The sequence below is a fragment of the Sander lucioperca genome, chromosome 19 (genome assembly GCF_008315115.2).
Source record: "Sander lucioperca isolate FBNREF2018 chromosome 19, SLUC_FBN_1.2, whole genome shotgun sequence".
NCBI lineage: Eukaryota > Metazoa > Chordata > Actinopteri > Perciformes > Percidae > Sander > Sander lucioperca.
This window is the reverse complement of record NC_050191.1, coordinates 3,293,250-3,317,945: the sequence shown is the minus strand read 5'-3', so window position 1 is coordinate 3,317,945 and position 24,696 is coordinate 3,293,250. Positions and strand designations below refer to the sequence as shown.

Sequence of the window (24,696 nt, the reverse complement as noted above, 5' to 3'; positions counted from 1 at the left end):
TCCGGGACCTCTTGACCTGGGACCCTGCTGTCATCAGGTCAGCTGCTAGCTGCTAGCTGCTATCATCCTCGTTTTTCCTGCCGCCACGGCATCACTATTTTATGAATGAAACATGGCGGAGAAACGTAAAAGTGCTGATAACTCCATCAAAAAAGAAGGTAAGGGACAGTTACCTCAACTTCGGTTTCGGAGGGGGGGCTCAGCTTTTCTTAGACATAAGTAGGGGGGGCGCCAAGGAAAAAAGGTTGGGAACCACTGGGTTAATGGATAGGACTTAATACACACACTCCAACGCAGAAGGTGGCGTTCAAAGACATAGGTGTATATGTCTATGGTGGCGGTAATGCCCCTGGGTTCGCCCTGGTTGCATTAAAACCCAAGAAGAAGAAGAAGCCTACGTAGCTACGCGGTGGTGGTACGCGCTGGAGCTGGGTGTGAAGATGGCGGACGAGGAGGCCGAGCAGGACCGAAGTCCTGAGAACGGTATCAGTGAAACGATTAGGGAACTCAGACAACGGCTGCAAGAACTGCAAGAAGTCGTGGTTAGAGAAAGCGGCGACTCTTCAGCCCAGTCCTCTTCTGAGTATTGCCAAGAGTTTTGTAAGGTGAGTTTCCTCTCACATAATTGCCGTTAATGTTAGTCAACAAGATGGCCAACTAGCGTTCACAATAAAGGTAGCGTTAACGTTACGTCCTGGCTCCTGGATAACCCGGGGGTGTGTTTGATCTTAGAGCTATGTAACCGTTACCGAATAAAACCCATGTGCAGTGGTTTAATTTTGGCTAACGTTAATCCGTTAAATAACGTTAGAACAAATGGAATTACATCTGTCCATTGGTATGGCTAGCTCAACTAGCTAGCTACCAGCTCGCGCTAGCTCATAGCTAGCTGTGTCTGCAGGAGCTACCGTTAGTTAACCGTAATGTTGTTGGCGTTAGAATTGGGTAACGTTACTGTCTGCGGTAAGCCAACGTTAGCGTTTAGCCTTGTGTGTTTAGCTACATGAGCGTGCAAGTGAGTAACGTTATCATTGTGTCGATTGTCCGTGGTGCTTACGTCGTTCTCGGGTGAGCAAAACGAATTGGTCCAGCTTTGTAATGGGTTTGGTTGGTATGGTTGTAGGCAGTGCCCCACATTTTGCGGTCAGCAACATATCCTTTTTGAGTTACCTACATTTATGTGAAATGCAAAGTTAGCGAATTGTATACGTTCACAAGAGAACGGCAAGGATTTGAGTTTTTTATGTTGATTTGTGTGTACGTGCCAAATAGAACGTACGCTTTTGCACAAGAGGCACGCCGGTTTCCATCACAGTTGCATACTAAAACAATGTAACATACATTACAGCCAGTGTCCTTTTGAGTGCACAATTAAGTTGCAAAAGTGATGTGTAACGTTATAGCATATTGTGACCGCAAATGAGAGTACGGGGAGGGCACATCTGCACCAATCTTTTGGACTCCCATTTTTTTGGAAATATGTCCACTTTTTCCAGAAACGGAGCACAAAGTAATACATAGTGTTTGATAGAAAAATAAAAATTTAAAGTCTAATCTACAAATATATAATCTAATATACAAAACACAGGTGTAAAAAAAGTAATTGGTATTGCAGGGCAATTTAATGATATAGCACCATTCAGACATAAAGCAATTCAAAGTGCTTTTCATAATGCATTATGTCCCATAGGGGAGGAAGAAGAGAAAGTAATGTTAAGTAGTAACGTCAGTGACATGATTTGAGCTGTTGCAGGGTTTTGACTCTTAATGTAACATTATAATGTTATCGTAAGCTCACTCACTGTAAATGCAAACACCGGCTGCTGACTCATTAGCTGTTAACTAACTTTAGGCTACTATTAACATTAAGTAGGCTAACATTAAGAAGAAGAAATAATAAAGTCTGCTGACACTGCCAGTAGCGCCCGAGATCGAAAAGTGGCTGATGGTCAGCCACTGTGGTACATAGGCATATGGTGATCCCCTGGCGGCACATGCCGTTCACCACAGCAGCATTTGCCGGTGGCTGATGGCATATGCCACTTTGGTACAGCAGCATAAACCGATCCCCTGGCAGCACTGCCCTATGTACCACAGTCCCTGAACATCAGCCACTTTTCGATCTCGGCATCACTCTGCTCTGCATTTTCCCGGTGTTTGCTTACTTGAAATAAAGTTAACCTGCAGCATTATCCCACCATGGGACGCCATTGCATTGTACATTAGAGCTGTCAATCTTCCTCTATAATACCATTCGAATTAAATTTTTTTTAATATATATATTTGCATATTTAATGCTCACATGCTTCACTCTGTTATTAATATGTACTACACTACTCAGGCTTATGCTAATGCCACTATAAGCATGTGGTTGTTGTTACACAGTTTGTCCACTAGAGGGACTTCAAACATCAGGCTGGCTTTGAAGGGAATTACGTCACGGCGCATTGCATTTCCGACACGCCGCTTTCTTTTTACTATCATTTTCCACCACGAGCCCACAGCGACAAACAACAGAGAACTCTGTAATGACATTATCTAACAAGTGTATTGAAGCGGCTCCGTTGTAAAGGCTAACGGTGCTCGGTTAGCACAATGACATCATGTTAGAAAGCACAGCCCAAACGATTTGTCATAAACTAAGTAACAAAAGTGTTAGCCACGATGCTAATGGCATTGATAACTACGCCAAATGGTGCTGTCACTACTATTTTAGTGATTTATAAGCAACATGTTTCTTGCAGATTGTCACATTACCGAGAATACAGCTGTTAGAAGGTATTATATGAAGTGAAAGATAACTCTGACAGCTGTAGGACAGCTAACATTAACTTTAGCTGTCTCCATGAAGCTCCCAGCTAAGCTCGTCTATCTCGTGACGCAGTTAGGAAACAAGAATGAGCTAACTAATGATAGCATAACATTTTGGCTCTGTGGATGTCGATTTTTAAAGTCACGTTTAAACTATTTCCCATCCTTCTTCTGATTTTCAGCCGCAGCCTGTCACTCCCCCTGTACTAACGTTACGTGCTCCGTGATGTTAAGACCTCACAATGCCTTGTTTCTCACTCCCGCCAACGTATTGTTCATCAGATGTGACCTGACAAAAGCATTTTGTTTTCACATGTGGGTAGGCCAAGGTGAGAAGAGGGACATTAGCTAACCTTAGCCAACATATTTATAAAAAAAATCACATTCGAATAGTAATTTCAGTATTCAGATAGTATTGATTTTTTTACTATTCAAATTATATTTGACTGTCAGAATTCGTTCCAACAGCCCTATTGTACATCACTTTGACAGTCAATTTCACATGTCTAGCTATGTGTGTGTGCGCACACATGCACATTTAAGAAGAAGACATACTTTATTAATCCCGCAAGGGATTTTTTTTTTTGTGACTGTTTTTAAAATCTATTCTTTTGATTCAAAATGGAGCCCCCCCTAATGGGGGGTTGTTGTGCGATGTCCTGTTGTCTTCTTAAACCGCCCAACAAAGCACAAGTAGACTTTATATTTCACAATTACGGTTTTCACTCAGATCGTTTATTCATTTTGACGTTTCCGACCACACTTGAAGGCAGCTTATTTCACAGGGGCAGAGAGAGAGAGAGAGAGAGAGAGAGAGAGAGAGAGAGAGAGAGAGAGAGAGAGAGAGAGAGAGAGAGAGAGAGAGAGAGACATAGCGAGTGCTTTGTTGTTGCAGGAAACCTTCAACTATTACACAAACTCCCGGACAATTCTATGCTTGTTTTTTGTTTTACCCTCTAATGTTTTAAAACTTTCTTGTGGCAGCAATAAAGGCAATTATGTTTTCTGTTTACTGTACAGAACTCTCACACTGCCTCAAACCATAGCTCAAAACACACTGATAAGTCTACCGCCGGTAGAGATGGCCCGATACCATTTTTTGCTTCCCGATACCGATTCTGATACCTGAACTTGCGTATCGGCCGATACCGAGTACCGATCCGATACCATTGTGTCATATAATTTATGTTTTAACAGCTGTATACTACTATCCCTGTATGGATGTGATATGATTTCTATCTTTGTTGTACAGCCTGGCTCAGGTTAAACTCTTTGTGAAACATGAACAAACTCAAACAATAAACGCCACAGAACTTTCTTTTATTATCCAGTTTGACAGTCAGTCAGAATGGAAAAAGAACAAACTACTTTAACGTAGATTTTCTTTAGGGCTTTATTGGATCGGTGCATAAACTCCAGTACTTACCGATACCAGCGTTTTAGGCAGTATCGGAGCCGATACTGGTATCTCTAATCGCCGGTTACGTCATTGGCCACCGCAGCGTGACGTGGGGTTGGGTTTCTCCAAAAGTGGAGTTGGTCTCAACTTTTAGTCGCAGGCCCGCTGCGTTTATTTGAGTGCCCCCCCCTCCCTGCGGCAAGCCCCGTTGCAGCCTAAACGCACGTACTGCCATTCAGTATGATTGATAAGACCTGCCTTTTTGTCGGATGGCCGACGCAGGCGGTGTGAACGCAGCCTAACCCAAACTACTCTGGCAGTGATTGTCCTAAAGAGAAAATCTAGAAAGACACCCACAATGAACAACAGGAACGGTAAAAATCACTGCCAGAATATAATATAAATGTAATATAAAAAATTTCTGGCGCAAACATGTAGTACCAATATCATTGATAACTCATTGTGTATGCGTTGCCCATCAAAGAGAACATTTCACTTCTGTATCAAGCTGTAGGCCTAACATTTCTCACCGTTCGGAGAGAGACTGTGAAACAGTTGGACCACTATGGAGAGGTGATCTCATCGATCCATGTTTCCACGATGTTGACGTGTAATTATCCTTGTCATAACTATAAAATAATAACAAAAACAAAACGTGGACCCTGCATCAGCACATTTGTGAAAAGCCAATATGTAAATGACACATGTACAGACACCGATGAGCATGTAACATTACACAAATTAGCGTTTTGTGTGATAGGAATACGTAAACATATGCTAGCTAATGTGGCTTACTAGGGGTGTAAAGACCATTTCAAAAAATATATAAAAAAAAATATATGTATATTGAAAAATGTTACCAACCCTGCCTTTTTAATGTTTTTATTCAATTCTTTTTAAAATTACATTATGACAATGTCAAAGTGGTTTTGTGGGTTAGTGAGGATGCTGAGTGCATTTCTGACGTATATGAAACTAAGCAATTAATTAATTTAGCACCCCTATATAGCCAGAATCAACCAGCGTTTTTCGCATCTAAAGTTATTCGACTGTGAGACTGACAGTCAAATCGGGCTCCATAAATCGAATAGTCGACTATTCTGGGTCAACCCTAGTAATTGGAGTTTGTTCTAATATGTTTGGTCTGTATTTTTTCTTGAGTGTTTAAAAGTGTTAAACAGTATAGAGCCTTGAGGGAGATATTGTGGGTGGAAGACCCTGAGTGTGTAGGGTCAAGTTAAGACCTCTGAAAAGCAAAGAGCATGCTGTGTAAACGGAGCTGTCTATGCTCTTGGCATGGTTCCTTTCCCTGCAGGCTGCTCTCTCCTACAGATATCCAGATATCTTGTTTTTCTGACCAAGGTCAGCATGACTGTTCATAATGACTTGGATGCTTCAAGCAGGAAAATGTAATGGGTGTTGTCTTGTTCTGTCATCAGAATAAATCCTTATGAAGGAATTCATATCTAACCATGCCTCCATTTTGTGAAGAAAAAACATATTGCATATTTTTACAATACAAAACGTAAACATCCTAAAATTGTGGCGTATTCGTAATTTACAAACTAGGGATTTCTTTTTTACTTGAGCCAAATGTGACTGATCATATGTTGTATGTATTGTGCAAGCAATACATGCATACAAGTTAGTCAAACCAATCCAGTAATATGTGCTTGAGATTTGAACATCTCTGGGTTAAGAAGATGTTAAACCAGAGGGGAGAACACACTGGACTGTCTTTATTTTAACATTCCTAAAGCATATAGAGCTCTTCCCCTGCTGCACCTTGGACAGTGTGAGCATCTTTTACTGGTTTTAACCCCAACCTTCCCGCCCATCATAAAGAAACACCAACCCACCATTAAAGCAGTTAAAACCTGGCCCGAGGGAGCATTCCTACAGCTGCAGGACAACGCACTGACTGGAGTCTGTTTTCCACTCCGGACCTAGAGGAATACACATCAATTGTACTCTTCTACATCGGGAGCTGTGTTGAGTCTGTCACCATCAATAAACACATCTGTGTATTCCCAAACAGGAAGCCATAGATGACAAATGAGGTCCAACTTCTCCTGAGAGAGCGAGATGCAGCCTATGTATCTGTAACGAAGAACAGTACAGTGTGGCCAGACATAACCTCAAAAGAGGCATTAAAAACAGAAAAGGCAACATATAAGGAGTGGATTGAGGGACACTTTACCTCAAGGGACCCGGCATGTGTGTGGAAGGGCATCTAGTATTTAACCAACTTCAGGAGCAGCAGAGACCCACTGACAGGGAACAGTGCATCACTGGCTGAGGGACTGAACCATTTCTTTGCCCAATTTGAAAAAGGGCCAGACCACTTCAGTTCACCCCAGCTGGACACTGCTGACCACTCATTTACCCTGCAGACACAAGAGGTCAAACAAGTTCTTAAAGCTGTGAATGTCAGGAAGGCAGCAGGCCCGGATGGGATCCCCAGGAGGGTTCTCAGGGATTGTGCTCACCAGCCCGCAGAGGTTTTCACTGACTTCTTAAATCTCTTTCTGGTGTATTCAATGGGGGCTTGAGAGGAAGAGAATTCAGAGTGAGCGAGTGGGCGCGTTGATGACGTTCTGTCATGCGGCTACTAGAGACAACGAGAAATTTCTGTCGATAAGAGCCGACGCCAATATCATGTCTGCCTCCTGCACGATCCAGAGAGAGAGAGGACCGACATTGTTAAAATGAAGTTTTATATTTTAATTTTTTTTGTAATGTGTCGGGATGTATATCATTTAAAATACATCTTTATTTATGTTCATATATATATACACACACACACACAAGAGTAGTTATGTCTCCCGTTGTATTGGTTTGCCCTCTTATGGACATAATGCACAAAAATAGATATTTGAACCTCTGTTTTTTATGACTAATATTTAAATGCCATTTTTGTCTAATTTTTGACAGCCCTCAAGCAGACAAACATCTGCTCTCTGAACAACCAGATCACTGACACCCTTCATTTCAAAGTGCTGTAAAAGAATAGTTCCGGAACACCTCAAATCCACCCTTTCCCCCGCCTTAGACCAGGACCAGTATGCATACAGGGCAAACGGATCCACTGAGGCCATCATAAACGCAGCCCTGCATACTGCACTGACGCACCTGGAGCAGAAGGGAACATATGTTAGGATGCTGTCTGGATTACAGCGCCGCTTTTAATTTAATACTATCGTCCCCAACAGACTGGTCAGGAAACTAAAGACTCGTGAGACTCGGCCCTCACATCTCCTCGAGCCTGACCCTCAGCACAGGTACACCACGAGGCTGTGTGCTCAGCCCTGCCCTCTACACACATGACTGCACTCTCTCGAACGGCGATGAGACAGCCTACAGAGACGAGGTCTGAAAATTAACGGAATGGTGTGCAGTGAACCACCTGACGCTAAACATAAAAAAGACAAAGGAGCTTATCATTGATTTCAGGTGGACTGTAAACTCAACTGTAAAACTCGGACTGCAACATGTTGTAATCCACTGAAAGCGGGCGCCCAACCGAGCCCATCGCTCCCTAAACGCTAAGCTGGCATCCGGCCAAAGACGACAGCCAGTTATTCTTCGCCTGCATCGGTACCAGACGATGGATCTCCTCATCAGAGAGTCACGGCGGAGAGGGAAACTCGAGTTTCGCGGCAAACCAATTCGGATTGTGGAGGATTACAGCCCTGACGTTCAGAGCCAGCGAGCAGAGTATCGGGACGTCATGACAAAGCTTTACAGACTGGGACTAAAACCTGCCTTGCTATAACCAGCGCGACTCCGTCTCACGTTGTCCAGTGGAGCCGGAAAGTGGATAAACTCAGCCGAGGAGGCGCAGAAATACATCGACGGCCTCCCCCAGGTCACCTAAACCCTTATATAGACCCTGTTTAAGGACTTTTAACCCACTGGATGGGAGGTAACATTGTAGAGCTCTACTTATTGGCAGCATGTCAGTTAACGTCTGTGTTTAGTTTACATGGCTGAAAGTGTGCACTTATCCGGCTGCTGTGCCTATTAGATATCTGTATAAAATGGCTACACTCAAGTATACGTGCACTTTGAATTAAAAACTATTAGTCTTTGTGTGTAGACTGCTACCACATATTATCTAGTCTTAGGCCTGTATGTGGGTTTTATATATTCAAAGACCTGTTAACCCATGTGAGTTTTCCGTTTCGTAGACTCATAGTTCAGTGTTTACACAGTTCAGTTATTACAAAGTTGATATTCAGTCCTCATAGCCATATTCCTTGGGGGCTGTTTGGATAAGCCAAAATATTACTATAGAGGTGCTTAAATTTATTTTCAGTACATAACTGGAGAAATAGTCTAGCTTTAGGTGGGAAGATTCGATTTGTAAAATGTTTGTTTGCAAGAGCTTGCTGCTTTTTATTTTTTAAGCAGCTTTCTTGGGTGGGGAGTAGGGCTGAACGATTTTTGAAAATAATCTAATTGCGATTTTTTTTTTTTTTTTTTTTTCCCCCAAATATTGCGATTCGATTAATTTTTTAAGCTCTTTGTCTTCTGTATTATTCAACAAAGAATAATAATATAATAATTTATAGTATGAACACACAATTACACACTAGACAGTTAAATAAGTAAAAATGTATGTATGTATGTATGTATGTATGTATGTATGTATGAATGACACAAGTGTGTTTTTTTTTTTTTTTTACAGTGCACAGAGAGGAGCTGCCTCCAGCCCCTCCCTCTCGTGAACTTGCGTGCTGCCGTGTGCACTTGTTCAGAGAGGCTATCGTTACGTTAGCTAGTTGCTGGTGTTCTTGCCGTGGGATTAACTGTACTAATAAAACTGTTGAAACACCGCGGCCCCGCTGCTGTGAAAGCTCCCCGAACGTCATTTATTAGTCTGATTGTTACCCCCCTCAGTGGCAGCTCCTCCACTCATATCTTTATAACGGAGCTAACCGCTAATCAGAGCTAATCGTTGCCAACCGAGCCTTGAGTTCTGTGTGCCTGTATCCATTAACTGCATGTATAGACTCAAGCCCGAATAAAACCCTTCATTTTATTAAAATGGCTGTAAAAGTTTTAAACTACAACTCAGAGTTGTTTGAATGACAGAAATCCGCTCAAGGTACGGCGTAGCGTTAGCATGCTAGTTGATGCTTTCTCTGCGGAGTGCAGACTGATTTGCTCTCACGAGTCGTGACCAAATCGCAGCCTTTGCGATTAGGAAATCGCGTTTTAACATATCGCGATATTATCGCAAATGCAATTAATCGTTCAGCCCTAGTGGGGAGGGGGGGTTTGTCACTGCCAGTAACACTTTAGCAATATATTTAAGCACATTATTTTACACTAGTCACTTTCAACCTGTACTGACATGTTGCTTCGGTTTCATTTGGTTCATTGTATCTACAGTACAACTTAACTTTTTTTATTGATTATGCATGGAAAGACACCTTAATCTAGTGAGCTGGAATGTCAGAGGTTTAAATCGTCCTGTTAAAAGAAGAAAGGTCTTTTCTCATCTCAAACAACTCAAAACAGAAATAGCCTTAATGCAAGAAACTCGTATTCGTAGCTCGGACAAGTCTCTTGTCAGGTTGGGTGGGGCAGAGGTTCCGCTCTTCCATTCAGTCTAAAGCCAGAGGAGTTTCAATCCTTATCAGCCAGAACATTTCCTTTGTGCCACATTGTGTTATCTGACAAGTTTGGTCAGTGTGTAATTGTGGCTGGAAAATTATATAATACCCTAGTGGTATTTGTCAATGTATGTGACCCTAATGTTGAAGATGTACATTTTTTTTGAGCGTTTTTTTTCTTTTCATTACTTCCAGACCTGAACACATACTCAGTTATACTTGGCGGTGATTTCAATTGTTGTTTGAGGCTTTATAAATACTTATTAATCAAGCACAGTTTAATGGAATTACAGTCTATCCATTCACTTATCGTGGATTATTTTTGTGACAGGCTGATACTGACAAATGCTCACTGGCAGTGATTTGGGAGGGATTATAGTACTTTCTTTTATTGTTGTTGGTTTAATATGTGGCATACGTTTTTTAATTATTCCTTTCATATAACCTGTCTTTAACAAAGTGACAGCTTTGCACGTTGTTATACTGGAAACTAAATAAAAAGATTTTGATTTAAGAAAAAAGGTTGTCTCACGATATCAGTAGGCCTACAAAAGTGCAGAATTACGCTGGTACTAACGAGGACAAATTCACATTGAATCAATCGGTGCCAAATTTCTGTACCTGAGCGTGCGCAAGCTTCTCTGTCCTCTGCATCTTTCACAGAGAGCGGGGCTCAGCTCCAACACACACGCAGAAAGTTACATTTGCCTCTGCAGTTTCTTAAAGTCACAGTGAGTCACGGCAATGCCGGTAAAGCGGACACAAGTGTGGTTACACTTTTCAGAACTTCTTGAGACAGCGTTTGCTATAATATAATAGCGAGATCGCCGTGCAGTTAATGTTTACTTCCTAGACAGACAGGTGTTCTCTACTGACTGGCACAAGACAAAAGCATTCAAATGGCCTGGCGACTGACTGACTGGCTGAGGTTGTAGGGCAAGCCAAGGGAACTTTATTTCTCTAGCACCTCAGCAACAAGGCAGTCTCTCCAGGATTTCGCGGCCTTTTTTGAGATTGCGCCAGCTTTTGTAAAAAAAAATTGCGATAAAAGTAGCAATGTCTTTTGAATTTTTGTTGCAATGAAATTGCGAGAGACAGTGAAAATTGCAACAACAAAAACAAAAGCTGTTTTGTGGTATAGTTTGTAGTATAGTGGTAGAGTTTCAGGGAGAATAAAACTACTCTGGGCTGAGTTTTCCTGGTAACCTTACCAAAAAGGCTCAGGATGCTGCAAATGTTGGTATAAATGAAAATAGCTGGTGGATTTAAGACAAAAACATAATTTAATTTACTATCCTGGGATGGGCCACACATTCATATGGTTTGATAAAGTACTTATTAGACTTTAACTTATCATTGCACTTACAATAACGAGCGTAGCTGTCCTCAGTTTTGGTCATTGTTTACGTCTCATTTTTGTTTTTCGTGCATCCACCGTGTGTGTTTGTGTGTGTGCGAGTGTCAGTCGTGGTTAGTGGCTCTCAGAGTTACATACTGACACAAAGTCTGGCACGTGGGACTGCTGTGATCGGTTGAAGTCGCGGGAAACTCCGGTTATTGGTCAAATTTGCGATAAAGTTGCAGTGATTGGTCAAAATTGCGAGGCGCACCGAATTCAGTGATTGGGTGAATTGTTGCCATCGCGAAATCTGGAGGGACTGGCGAGGCAATTTAAAGTGCTTTACATAAAACATTAAAGAGCAATTAATAGACGGTCATGAAAATAAAACAGGCTAAAAAAGAATAAGATACAAATACAAGAATAAAAGTAAGTGTAAGAAATGTATACGTTTTTGATTAAGGGACGGGTTTGGGAGGGGAGAGGGACACCACAATTATTAGGTCTGAAGAGGTTAGTAATAAAGGAGAGAAGCAATCTGAGTTTCTGGCATAATCTTTCACAGTGTTCATTTTTCATTATGTGACTTTCGATTGAATAAAAGACTATTTTTCCAGTCATATTTCATTATTATTGAAATTATTATTAAGTTTTCTTTAAAATAGTGTTAAAAACTCGTCTCGTTCTCGTGAACCCAATCTCGTGTCTCGTCCTGTGAGCTGAGTGTCTCATCACACCCCTACTCCACTTCCCTGGTGAAAAAGGCACAACAGATACTTCCTCGGGTCACTGAGGACCAACCTCTCAAAAAAACTGCTAGTCTTTCTCTACCGCTGCTCAGTGGAGAGCGTCCTGACGTACTGCATCACAACCTGGTATGGGAACTGTTCAGCGGCAGACAGGCAGGCTCTCCAGAGGGTGGTAAATGCAGCACAAAAAAATAATTGGATTCCCTCTGTCCCCCCTGGAAGACGTATACAGGTCTGGCTGCCACAGCAGAGCCTGCAGGGTTGTTAAAGACAATAATTACTTTGCTGCCCTCTGGAAGACGCTACAGGGCCACAAAATGCTGCACCTCCAGACTAAGGAACAGTTCTTACCCCACAGCTATACACAAACTGAACTCTCACCCATCCCCCCTCCACCACCACAATCATTTTAACAACGTGAATAACTGCATGCACTTCACCAAATTTTACAGCCCTTTATCTTATCATATTTTCTATGTTTTAAACAGCCATTTTTGTATCTTAATGTGTGAGTGCATGTTTGAGCAGAGTGAATGGGAACAGTTTTCTCATGAGGGACAGGTTAATTTCGTTGTATGTTAACATGCAATAACAATAAAGGCATTCATTCAATCAAGACCTTTTCAAAGGGACAGTTTACCCCAGAATCAAAAATAATGAAATGTATCCGAAGTGAGTCAAACTGGCGAAAGTAGCGTGCGTAGTAGCCCGTCTCCAGTGTGCCAGCAGAGAGAGGCTTCTCCCTGCAGAACCGCATCAAAACAGCGCAGCGGCTTATGTGCATCGCAAGTTGCAGAAAAAAGTTTACAGTTATTTTGATCCAAGTCGGCACTTGATAATTTTATGAGCCAGTTTGTTTGTACTGTAGTTTGTATTGTTTTATTTTCTCAGCCTAGCAAATGGAAAATAACCCTATTTTAATTCAGATTGGCACAACTATGTGCATTGGTTTAATTTGTCCTCTCTGCCTGTAGCAAGTAGCCTACATTTCAATAAAAAATGGTATAAATCTATATCCCTTCATGGTATTATTTATATATATAGCCTGCCTATCAATTGTTTTTAAGCGCAATAAACACGGAAAATATTTGACGATAACTTTTCAAATTTCCCCGGGACTCCCTTAAATGACCACTGTCCCTGGGACTCACTACATTGAAAACCATCAACCAATCAACATCGCTGGATAGCAGGCACGTGCACACATAGACATCAAAAGGGGCTTGAGCACCTGCCCTTTTTCTTCCTCGAGAGAAATTGCCCTTTTTTTGCCCTTCACTCACTGTTCCTCAAAGTGTGGCAGGTAAAGACATATTCTGCTGCTAGACTGCAGCTCTCTGGGTGTTCTCCCAGCAGGATCGGCATTTTATTGATGTTGGTTCTCTCTCTCTCTCTCTCTCTCTCTCTCTCTCTCTCTCTCTCTCTCTCTCTCTCTCTCTCTCTCTCTCTCTCTCTCTCTCTCTCTCTCTCTCTCTCTCTCTCTCTCTCTCTCTCTCTCTCTCACATATCAAACATGCCAGTTTGTAATATTTTGAATTATGCTGTTCTTGTCTTTACTAAAATCAAAACTAATCATAGGTCAGAATGCTCTTAAAAGTCACGAGGGAGCGATTTGACTTTTGGCTAACGTAATAGACGCATACATTACATTTATTACAAATTTAACTTTAAATTAAACGTGTGTTTAAACTTCACCTGGGGAAACTGACTTCACCTTCAGAGGCTCGGGGGCAGCTCAGTCGCTCCACTCTTTGCCGGGATGCAGGGCCACCACACCGCAGCTGACTCGCTGTGTGCGAGCCACTCTGCACGTTTGATGCAGGGACGTGGCTAAGTATTTGAGGGGCAGGGGGCTAAGATTACATCTAAAATTATTATTTATTATTAATTAATATAAATTGTTTAATGTTTTAAGAAGCTTGTGGCAGTTTGTTTTTACAAGCACAGTTTTTTGAACAGCAAAGCCAGGGGGGCAGCTGGGCTGGCAAGGTCCTACAGTGGGGGTCAGCTGCCCCCCCTTACCCCCCTGCAGATCTACCCCTGTCTGGGTGAACTGATTATTTTGTTGAGTATTTATTAAATCTATTGAACAATTGTGCAAGGGAAATAAAATCAGTGAAGGGAGTCAGAGTTAATATATTTAACGTTTTGTTTAAATTAGAAAATAAAAAATTATTTATTAACTATTAGGCCTTTTCTTGAACCCTGCCGCCCAAAATGTCTCTGCACGTCCCTGCTGGATAGAAAAGGAGATAAGGTGACACTTCAATAAAGTAAAAAATAAATGCTGCTCTGCGCTCCATCCAAAATCCTCTGCAATAGATGGCACTCATTTCTTTGTCTTTTCAGCCCGATGGGTATTATAGCTTGTGCTTAAGCTTCTGTTTTTATTTTCAAAGTGCTGGTAAGAGATGTCTGCGCAAACGGGATCTCTTTAAATTGTTGTTTAGTAAGTGAATGATTGTGTTTCCCTCTCTGTAGACGCTGCTGGAGTATGCAGGCCGTTGGAGGATGGAGGAAGAGCCTCTGGCGCTGGTGGAGGTGTATACAGTTGCTCTGCTGAGTTACGCCCAGGCCTTTCCATACCTCTCAATGCAGTGTGAAAATGTTTCTATTGTGGTTGAGAGGCTTTCGCTGTAAGTACTATTAAAGATGTGATTAACGGCAGAAAAGATATAAGGTTAACCCCCGTAATCGACCAGCATTATACCTAATGCAACCCTGTTAAATGATAGCTTTCTTTATTAATTCCATCAAAGTTTCAGCACTCATGTTTAATGTGTAGACAAAGATCAACATGTTTTTGTTGATTGCCTGTTTGTTTTGCAGGAGTTTTGTAGAGCTTTTGCTCTCACTGAAGATGGATGTTCCAAATGGCTTATGGAGGGAATTCAAGTCATCTGTGCAGGTAAAGCTAACGATTCTAAATTTAAAAAAAGAAATGAGGATATATTTTTAAAAATTGACACAGGGAATTAAGCTATATAAACGCTGCTCTTTTCCTTCAAATATTTTGGGTTAAAATATCTCTGCTTTTGAAATGTCCACAAACAATGTGTTTGCTAGGTCTTCAGAATCATGTCAGGACTCAAACTAGATTTACCCATCATATGCAGGGTTCATGGCCTTTAGTTTAACTAATTAAGTTTCCATAAACTTGCTTTTCATTTACCATTCCAAACCTTGACTAAACAGACATAAACTTTAGCCACTTACCTTCTGCATTTTGTCCTTAAGTCATTCATTTTTTCTGTTGTGTACAGTTTTCTAACAGTAAGATGCAGGAGAATGGAATCACTCAGCTGTCCCTGCTCTCTGCTTTGGGCCAGTATGATGGTGTTTGGACTAACAGGGTCCTTCAAGGCCTTCTGTCCAACGAAAACCTACAGACTGAACAAGGTGAGCTTCTGCGCTGGTGTTTAGAGTTCCCACACAGTTTTTTTAGATTCTAAAAGTATTACTGAAATAAGGGAGTTGGGCATATGTGTGTTTTTGTGAGTATCTCAGTAATGGAGTTTGTATAGCAGGATAAACTGTCATATTGTTAAAGGTGCTTTTCTGTATATTTTGTCATATCTATAATGTTGCAAAATTGGATTTTTATGTTAAACGTGGCCAAAGCTTCAAATAACGGGGTAAACATATTTCAGTGAAACCCACTTGTGCTAAAACTTCAGATTTGTCACTGTTCTGAACGCACTGGGTTCAACGTTTTTTTTTTTTTTTTTTTTTTTTTTTTCTACACTCAACTCCGTATCACATTACACGGAGCCGGGTTCTATGATTGGTCATTTGCAGGCAGGCTACTGCATTGTTTACATTGTCACATGTAGCTACATGCTAAGTCTGGGGAAAGCTATAATCCTGGCTGCCAATGTTGTTCATTTCTCCCCAATTTTGGGCCACATTACTACTGAAACCTGTCCACTTGTGTAGTATTTGGTTTAAAAGCCTTTTATCTACAATTTTAACGGTACAAAGTCCTGTTTATATACTCCGTTGTAGCCGGACACCGGACAGAGACAGCACCAGAGGTGCACAGATGCGGAAACACTACCCAATCAGAGCAGTCTGGGCTTTTTCGGGACGGGAGCTTAAAATGACAGACGCTCCAACAGAGCGTCTAAAACAGAGGGGAGGAGTACAGGTGCAGCAGCCATGGGCAGTATTAATAGTAGTAGTAAAAAAGTGTTTTTTGAGCATGTTCTAGTAGAAACACAAAATAAAAGTTTGAACCTGAAAATGCCATATAATGGGTCTCCTTTTAAGAATTGGGACGATGTGTAATTTTCAAAAATCAATATTGGGTTTGATAAAGATATTTGTCTATGTATGGGCTCAACTGAACATTGCACAGACTGTGTACTCGGGAGCTGGCAGGGTTAAAGCTGTTTAATGTCAGTTCCAACTGTTTTGGACATTTGTATTCTTGGTCGGTTGGATTTGTTTACACACTTTCTTTAATTTAAAGAATCGCATGAGACGGAACCGATTTAGAATGTTGCAGCGGTCTGAACCGGCCCGGAGGCTCAACGAGTGTCCACAAGCACAGTATATGGTCCAGCGACCTGGAGAGTGACTGAAGAGAGCGAGCGTGTAAAACAAAGCAGTGAATCGGAGAAATAAAGTTTTTTTTTGCCGTTTTATTACTCAAAATGCAGCTGTAGCTAGTATCTCACTATCACTAACGTTATCCACATTCATATTTAGACGCAGCAATTAATATCCAGCTACAGAAATGTTGGCAGTTAGGATGGAAGTACAAAGAGTTGTTGTGCTATGAAGATGATACCTCGTCTCATCTCGTTGCATTGGTGTAAACTGGCAGGTTTCAGAATGTTGCAGACCGGCGCATTGCAAGTAGCGGCAAGTTTACACTTGTCTCGTCCAGAATCTTTGGTCTGAACTGGACTTTACGGCGCTGTGACTAAGGGCATTTTCACACATACCTCATTTGGTCCAGACTTTCGGACTTTTCAGTTTGATCCGAACCAAAATTACAGGTGTGAAACCTCCCTCAGACCACGGTCCGGATCAAAAGACCAAATTTTGGTCCGATAAAAAGAGGTGGTCTCGGTCCGGTTCGTTTATAGTGTGAAAGCATTTTTTGGATTGTTCGGACTTTCGGACAAAATACAAGAAGCTCTGGAAGGCTCTCCTTGTGTTACAAGACCTGGGAAGCTCCTTTAAGGAACAGCTCGGTGCTTAGTGTGTAGGCTACATGAGAGAGTAACGGTAAATGTGCTCAGAGCAGACAGCTGTCGGCTATCGGAGCAGCGAATACATCAGCAGTTTATTTAAGTGGTAGTAAATGTACAGTGTAGGTTCCCCTTTGTCTCTGAATACATTCTCCAGAAAGCAAGTTCTCGTGTCTTGCTTTTCAACATCACAACAAAACAAAAAGAGCCGCGGCAGTAGGGGAGAGTAGCAGTCAGTTGAAAAAACTCAGACACAGAGAGAAGATACGAGAGGACTGGGAAGCCTGTCTACAAACCAATCAATTATAAGTATCTGGAGACGCAGCTCACGTATGTGATGACAGCAGGACGTAGTTTTGTCACGTATAGATCTTTAGTGCGCTTGCATAACTGCAGTGTGAAACCAAAACGTACTGGATCAAACGTATACAATGTAACAAAAACATGAACCTTGGTTCGGACTTTCATGTGTGAAAACGCCCTAAGTCGAATCAGGCTCAACTATTCAACTTTTTGGGGTCACTAGTATTTATACTTAACAAGCCTATCCTTGTTTGATATTTTCACTTTCTTACTAAATTAATGCTATATTCATTTTATGTATTGTTGTGAACAGACTCCTAAAAACATGGAAAATCTATAATGATAACTAGGCTACTAGGCTAGACTAAAATGATCCCAGACTAGGGTAGTTCACTGAGGAGTGATGGTTAAAGTCTGGGATTACGGAAACGTCATTGTAGCATGCAATGTCCTGATTGGAAAACGCTTGCAGGAAGAAAGCCCTGTTGTCAGGTAAAAATGTCACTGTCAAAGAGCCTGAAGTGAAAAGTTCACGTGGAAAGCTGCAGCTTTAATGAAGAATGGACTGATAAGTACGCATTCATTTTGCCGACTTTCAGTAACGCTAAACCTGTATGCCTCATTTGCAATGAAACGATTGCTGTTGCAAAAGAGTAGAGTAGCAGGATGGATGAGAGTGCTCTGCGCAGACAGAGCAGATTGAAATATCACTTCCTACATGTTTATGCCTGTAGAACAGGTAAGTAGGTATTGATAAGTATTGGCTTTTCACTCAAGAAGATTTTATTGTAGTCTTCTTACAGTAACGACCGTAGCGTTAGTTGTTATCTGCGCCAGCGGGTGTTGATAATCCTCTCTGTATCGTTCCAAATTAGTTTGTCCCACGTGCTGCGTGTTGTAACACACATAGCCTACCTCTGGGCGTGTGTGTGTGTGTGTGTGTGTGTAGCTCGGACATCTGCGTGCAGAATCCCGTCTAACTTCCAAAATGCAGCGCTTGTATTGAAATGAATTGTGCTTGAAGCTGCATGGAATTTTGTTTTGTTTAACTGGTTGTTAATTAGATCCGCAATACCAAAACTAATTGGCATGTGAATAAAGATGCAAATACAGGGGCTGGGTTTGTGCTCTCCCTGTGGAATGTTACCTGCCGTGAATGCTCGAAATGCTTATGACCAGAACGCATTTTTTCCTCTTCACATTTTCTGAATTCATTATTATTCTGCAGGCCGGACTGAAAGCTTTGGCGGGCCGGATGTTGCCCGCATGCCGCCAGTTGATTGCCGGTCTAGATAATTTCGTAAGTGCTTGAACACATTGCTGCAGCTCCTCTTTTCACCCTGTATTCAGGTCTCTGTTTTAGCTACAGAGTGAGACCTCTTAACTTCTGTAACATCTTTGTTGGCAGTCGCACATGCACAGTAGCTAGCTAAGATCACATCATCTAGCTAGCTGTTTGTTTCTACAACTTCAGTAGTACAAGGCAGGATTAGCCGGGAGACTTCTTCTAAACGAGGGCACACTTCCAATTTTGCGTGGAATACCTGCAGAATAGGGACATGTAAGTAGTTCTTTTGTAGATTATGGTGAACTAGTGTGTGTTGTAGCAGTGTTTTGCCATTCAGAACGAGCTAGCATGCTACGGTTAGCCACCTCGTCTCGGCTAGTTACGTAGAAAGCCGTGCAGATTTTGAACAGCTCACCCGGAGACTGAAGGCAGGACACATTCAGAAACCGTATCTCACTCAAAACAGCATGGATGTTTTTTTTTTTTCCAAGTTTGTGTGTGTGTGTGTGTGTGTGTGTGTAAGCACTAGAGACACAAAATAACACCCCAAAGTTTTTTTTCATAATATCCATCCATCTTCTTCCGCTTATCCGGTAACGGGTCGCGGGGGTAGCAGCTCCAGCAGGGGACCCCAAACTTCCCTTTCCCGAGCCACATTAACCAGCTCCGACTGGGGGATCCCGAGGCGTTCCCAGGCCAGGTTGGAGATATAATCCCTCCACCTAGTCCTGGGTCTTCCCCGAGGCCTCCTCCCAGCTGGACGTGCCTGGAACACCTCCCTAGGGAGGCGCCCAGGGGGCATCCTTACCAGATGCCCGAACCACCTCAACTGGCTCCTTTCGACGCGAAGGAGCAGCGGCTCTACTCCGAGCTCCTCACGGATGACTGAGCTTCTCACCCTATCTCTAAGGGAGACGCCAGCCACCCTCCTGAGGAAACCCATTTCGGCCGCTTGTACCCTGGATTTTTTCATAATATGGGCACTTTAAATGCCATCATGTTATGGAAGGAGCATTGACTATTGATAATCAATGTACCGTTACGTCTGGGTCTTGAATAGAACATGTTATTCCGATGTTCTAGTGATATTAATCCTTCTGGAAATTGTGCTTAAGTGATACATTTTTTTTTTCTAGTGTTTCTTAAACTAAATATTGTGCAGTGGTTACAGATATCAATGGCAACACCAGAGGCAGAGTCATTTTGGGGTTTTTGTTACAGTCCCTCCAGGATTTCGTGGCCTTTTTTTTGAGATTGTTGCGGCCCAAAATGCCTGATTTCGCGGGAGCTTTTGTAAAAAAAAATGTGATAAAAGTTGCGATGTCTTTTGTATGTTTGTTACAATGAAGTTGCAGGAGACAGTGAAAGTTGCAAAAAAGTTGCGATATTTTTTTTTAATTTTTTTTTTTATAGTTCTTTAAAAATAAAAAGTAAACTTGTTTTGGGGAGAATAAAATTACTCTGGGCTTAAGTAACCTTACCAAAAAGGCTCAGGATGCTGTAATGTTGTTATAATATGAAAATGGCTGGTGGATTTAAGACAAAAAATAATAATTTATTGAATCAATGAAATTTGAACATATCTGTCAGTGGCTTGTTGATCTTTACATTGTTAGTTAATTTCCTATCCTGGCCTGGGCTGGGACAAACATTCATACAGTTTGATAAAGACTTTAAATTATCATTGCACTTACAATGACGAGCGTAGCTGTCCTCAATTTAGGTCATTGTGTTGTCTCATCTCCTTTTTCTCCTGCATCCACCGTGTGTGTGTTGTGTGCAAGCATCAGTCGCGGGGGGTACGGAGCAGCAGCCCCACCCGCTGCAGAGAGCCGACAGCCAGGATGGAAACGGCAGCAACTTCAGCGACTTTTAAATCGTTAAAGTCTACATTGATGTTAAAGTCTACATTGATGTTAAAATGTATCGGACGGTCTGAAATGTCTGTACGTTTTGTTGGTAAATGAGTCACACACACGTCTCGTCTTCATATCAAAAACAAGGAAATGGTCAACCCGTTCTCACACCCGATTGGTCATTGGCTCTCAGAGTGCACGTGGGACTGCTGTGATTGGTTGAAGTCGCGGGAAACTTCAGGTTATTGTTCAAATGTGCAGAAAAGTTGCGGTGATTGGTTAAAATTGCGTGTTCCACCAAATTCAAGGTGATTGGTTTAATTTGCGTGAATTGGCGCGATCGTGACATCGCGAAATCCTGGAGGGACTTTGTGGGAGAGTTTGTTAGAATGACATCAGTTAATGTAGATAATTATTTTACATTTTCAGCTGAGGTAGACAGATCTTTTAGCCAGCCTGATTTGCCAGATAAGGCTCAGAGGATGCATAAGATGACCATAAGTTCTAAATTGCAGAGTTTCATTAGATGCAGAGGGGGAGATAAAAAATTGTTAGGCAATGAGGAGTTCAGTACATCTGCAGTCGGGGAAAACATATATAAATATAATATATATTTATATAATATGAGACCCTGAGACCCAGCCCACTGTAGTGGACATTTGAGTTTCATCCCTCTCCTTGGAATCTTGTGCACGTCTCTTAATTCCTGCTGTACTGTACAGAGGACATCCTGGGCTTTTCAGTGATATGTTACTTGATTGGCTGGGAGGCCGGGAACCGCCTCTCTTTCAATCCAAAATGGACGGCATAGGAACAAGCACATTTTATGGAAAGATAAGAGGTGAGTCAAATATTGTTTGTCTATGGATTTGTTACTATGATAATCATATATTTTCTTGTTCATTAAGGTGTTAGGAATCATATATTTAGTTCTGATAGCAACTACATTATGTATCTTTTGAAAAATTTGTCATTTTATGAATGTCAATTATAGTGGACATCAGGACTATCTTCATGTAAATAATGACTCCACATTGTCGCAGGAAACAGAACTGAAGCAGAAAGAATTCTTTACCAAATAGTCGAGGGAGATTCAGATTTGGAGTTGTCAGATGATGATGAGAGAAATGAGGATGAGCTTCAACCAGTGATAGAAGACCGTGATGAAGAAGAGGAAGAGGATGCAGAAGGCTCAGTTGAAGGGACAGATGCAGACACAGATACAGACAGGGATGAGCAGGAAACTCGACGGCCTCTGTGGGCCAGGAGTAACATGTATGTTTGATGCAGTTCCACAATTTTAAATTCAGCTGCATTGAGTATTTAAACTGTTATTATTTATCATGTATTATTCTTTTTTCCTTCATATCAGATTTGCACCTGTGTTACCTGGGCTTCCTGTGTGTCAAGATGACCCTACAACACGGGCAGACTGGAGTCCAATTGAATACTTTTCACAGTACATTGACAACAAGGTCTTTGAAGATTTGGCAACACATACACAAATCAAAGAGAGCTGCAAAGCAGAGGAGTGTGTATGAACACTACGCCACAAGAAATAAAAATCTTCTTTGGCATTTCAGTCCACATGGCCTGCCTTGGCTATCCCAGAATTAAAATGTTTTGGGCCAAAAATACTAAAGTGCCAGTCATAAGTAGCAAAATGACTAGGGATAGATTCTTCAGGATAAGAAACTCCCTCAAGATTGTCAATGACCTGGCTGTAACAGAGGAAACAAAGAAGGCAGATATTCTTTGGCGAGTCAGGCCAATACTCGATCGTGTGCAGCAAGGCTGTCTCAGCCTTGCAAAGCCAGAAAGAGTCTGCATTGATGAGCAAATCATCCCATTGACAGGCTGTTGTCCAGTCAGGCAATATGTTCCCGGCAAGCCAAACCCTACTGGCCTAAAGGTCTTTGTCCTCGCATCCCCAAATGGTGTGATGCTTGATTTTGAAGTCTACCAAGGGAAGAATACCTTTACAGTCCAAAGCTAAGGAGTTGGAGCTGCAGCAGTTCTACGCATGGTTGAATCTGTTCCAACAGGAAGCCACATATTTTTCGACAGGTACTTCACAACCATATATCTATTGGACGCGTTGCTGGCAAAGGGCCTTCCTGCAACTGGAACTATAATGAAGAACCGTGTCCCAAAGCTGTGCCAGCTGCCAGTAGACAAACAGTTGAAAAAAGAGGGAAGAGGAACATCAGTGTCAGTGGCCAGAAAGAGTCCTGAGCTGGCCATCACAAAATGGTTCGAAAACAAACCAGTGCTCATGGCATCCACTGTACATGGGAAAGACCCGGAAGACATCTGTACCAGATGGTCCAAGAAAGAAAAGCACCTGGTCCAGGTTAAAAGACCAGCAGTAATTAAGCAGTATAATGACGACATGGGTGGCGTGGATCTTTGTGATTGCATGCTTAGCTTCTATCGTATGTCAAGCAGGACCAAGAAATGGACATCGCGTGTGATCAGTCACTTCTTTGATGTTGCCATCACAAACTCCTGGATACAATACAAGTCTGACAGCAAAGCTCTGCACAGACCATCCAAGAACACACATCAGTACCTGGACTTCAAATTAGTCCTAGCTGAAAAGCTGTTGGAGAGTCCGGAACTGGATAACAGCTGTGAAGAGAGTGAGGATGAGTATGAGCCACCATCTAAAATGAGGATCCCACAACCAGAGCCATCTGTGCGCAGACTAGGAGCCATGCACATGCCTGAGATGATGGATACCAAGCATGCAGAAAGATGCAGAAATAAGGGCTGCAAGAGCAAGATGTACCAAATGCAAGATGTTCCTCTGCATTACCAAAAAGAGAAATTGCTTCCAGGACTGTCACCACTAAGAAAGAACATACTAAGAACAAAATGAAGAGTGAAGGAAAAAACTAGATTGGATTCAGTTTGACAGAAGGAAAAAATCCCCAAAAAACAGTTTCACATTAGTTCTATGTTCATTGTTCAAATAATGCTAAAAGGATTCAAGGGGACCAATAAAAGGATACGGACATAAAGTGTTAAGCTTTAATAGTAAAGATATCCTTGCAAAATGTAAGGAAAAGGATTCAATACTGATAAATGTGTATATTGTATAATCAAAATGTCTGTATTCTTGGATAATAATCAAGTTACAGCCCAAAATGTATGTATTCTTAGTTAAAAAAAAAACTCTAATCTGGTAAAATTTGTATCTACCAAATGTGTCTGTTTTCGTACTCAAATGATCCTGTTGTCCACTACAGTGGACATGCTGTAAAATGAAAATAAATTTAAATTAAAATGTGTAAATTGTAGGATGTTTTTTTTTTAACCCTAAACCCTAAAAAAATATGATTAGGAAAAAACTTATTTTCCTTGGTTCTCAGGAGGATATTAATTAAATCAGTACACCGCCTGTTACTTTTACTTTCACATCGAAATTAGTTATCCAGACATGGATACATCTTCATTAGGGTGCTTGTGCACTGAGTTGGGTTTCTGTAAGAATAACAATGTCTGGTAGAGTTTCCCTCTAACACATTTACAAAGTCCAATTTTGAAAGCAAGCTCCTCATATTTAAATATCCCCTATTATACTAATTATCTGCATCATATTTGTACTCTTGGTGTCTACAAGAATTGGTTTACATGCTTTGAAACGTATTTTGTTTCTCCTTTTTTTCATCATTGCATAAATTAGTCAAATGTGCTTTTTAAAATTACAAAACTACAATTTCAAAATATTCAGCACGTATATTTTTTTTTATAAATATTTATTTTTATACACTGAACATTCAAGCAGACCACAAAGCACAATATAATTTAAAATAAATGAATTGATAAAATAAAAAATGTTTATTTGGCCATCTTTTAGCCTCCCCCTTCTTGAATAGTCTTTATTAGGCCTATAACTGACTGCTGAAAGAATGTAACACAGTCTGTACACCTACAACAAAAAGTGCATTGAAAAAAGTGTGGATGGACCCAAAACGAATAAATAAAAGTCCTAGACATTAGCCTACTTCTTTAGGAAGTGTTAGGTTCATAAAAGTAGCTTCTCTGCTTTCTCACATGAAAGTTGGTTCCTCGTTACGACAGTGGCATTAGTTAGAGCGAGAATGTCAGGTGCGTTGAGTAACGTGAT

At 41.4% G+C, this 24,696-nt stretch overlaps 1 protein-coding gene across 1 annotated transcript in view; it reads left to right on the top strand.

Moving 5' to 3' along the window:
- Positions 1-375: 375 nt before the first annotated feature.
- Positions 376-24,696, top strand: part of znf292b (zinc finger protein 292b) — a 39,248-nt gene continuing 14,927 nt past the window's right edge. Inside the window, exons 1-4 of the mRNA XM_031323852.2 lie at positions 376-605; positions 14,401-14,555; positions 14,749-14,827; positions 15,183-15,318. Of these exons, the coding sequence (XP_031179712.1) occupies positions 441-605; positions 14,401-14,555; positions 14,749-14,827; positions 15,183-15,318 (535 nt within the window). The 5' untranslated portion in view covers positions 376-440. The remainder of the gene's footprint in view (positions 606-14,400; positions 14,556-14,748; positions 14,828-15,182; positions 15,319-24,696) is intronic.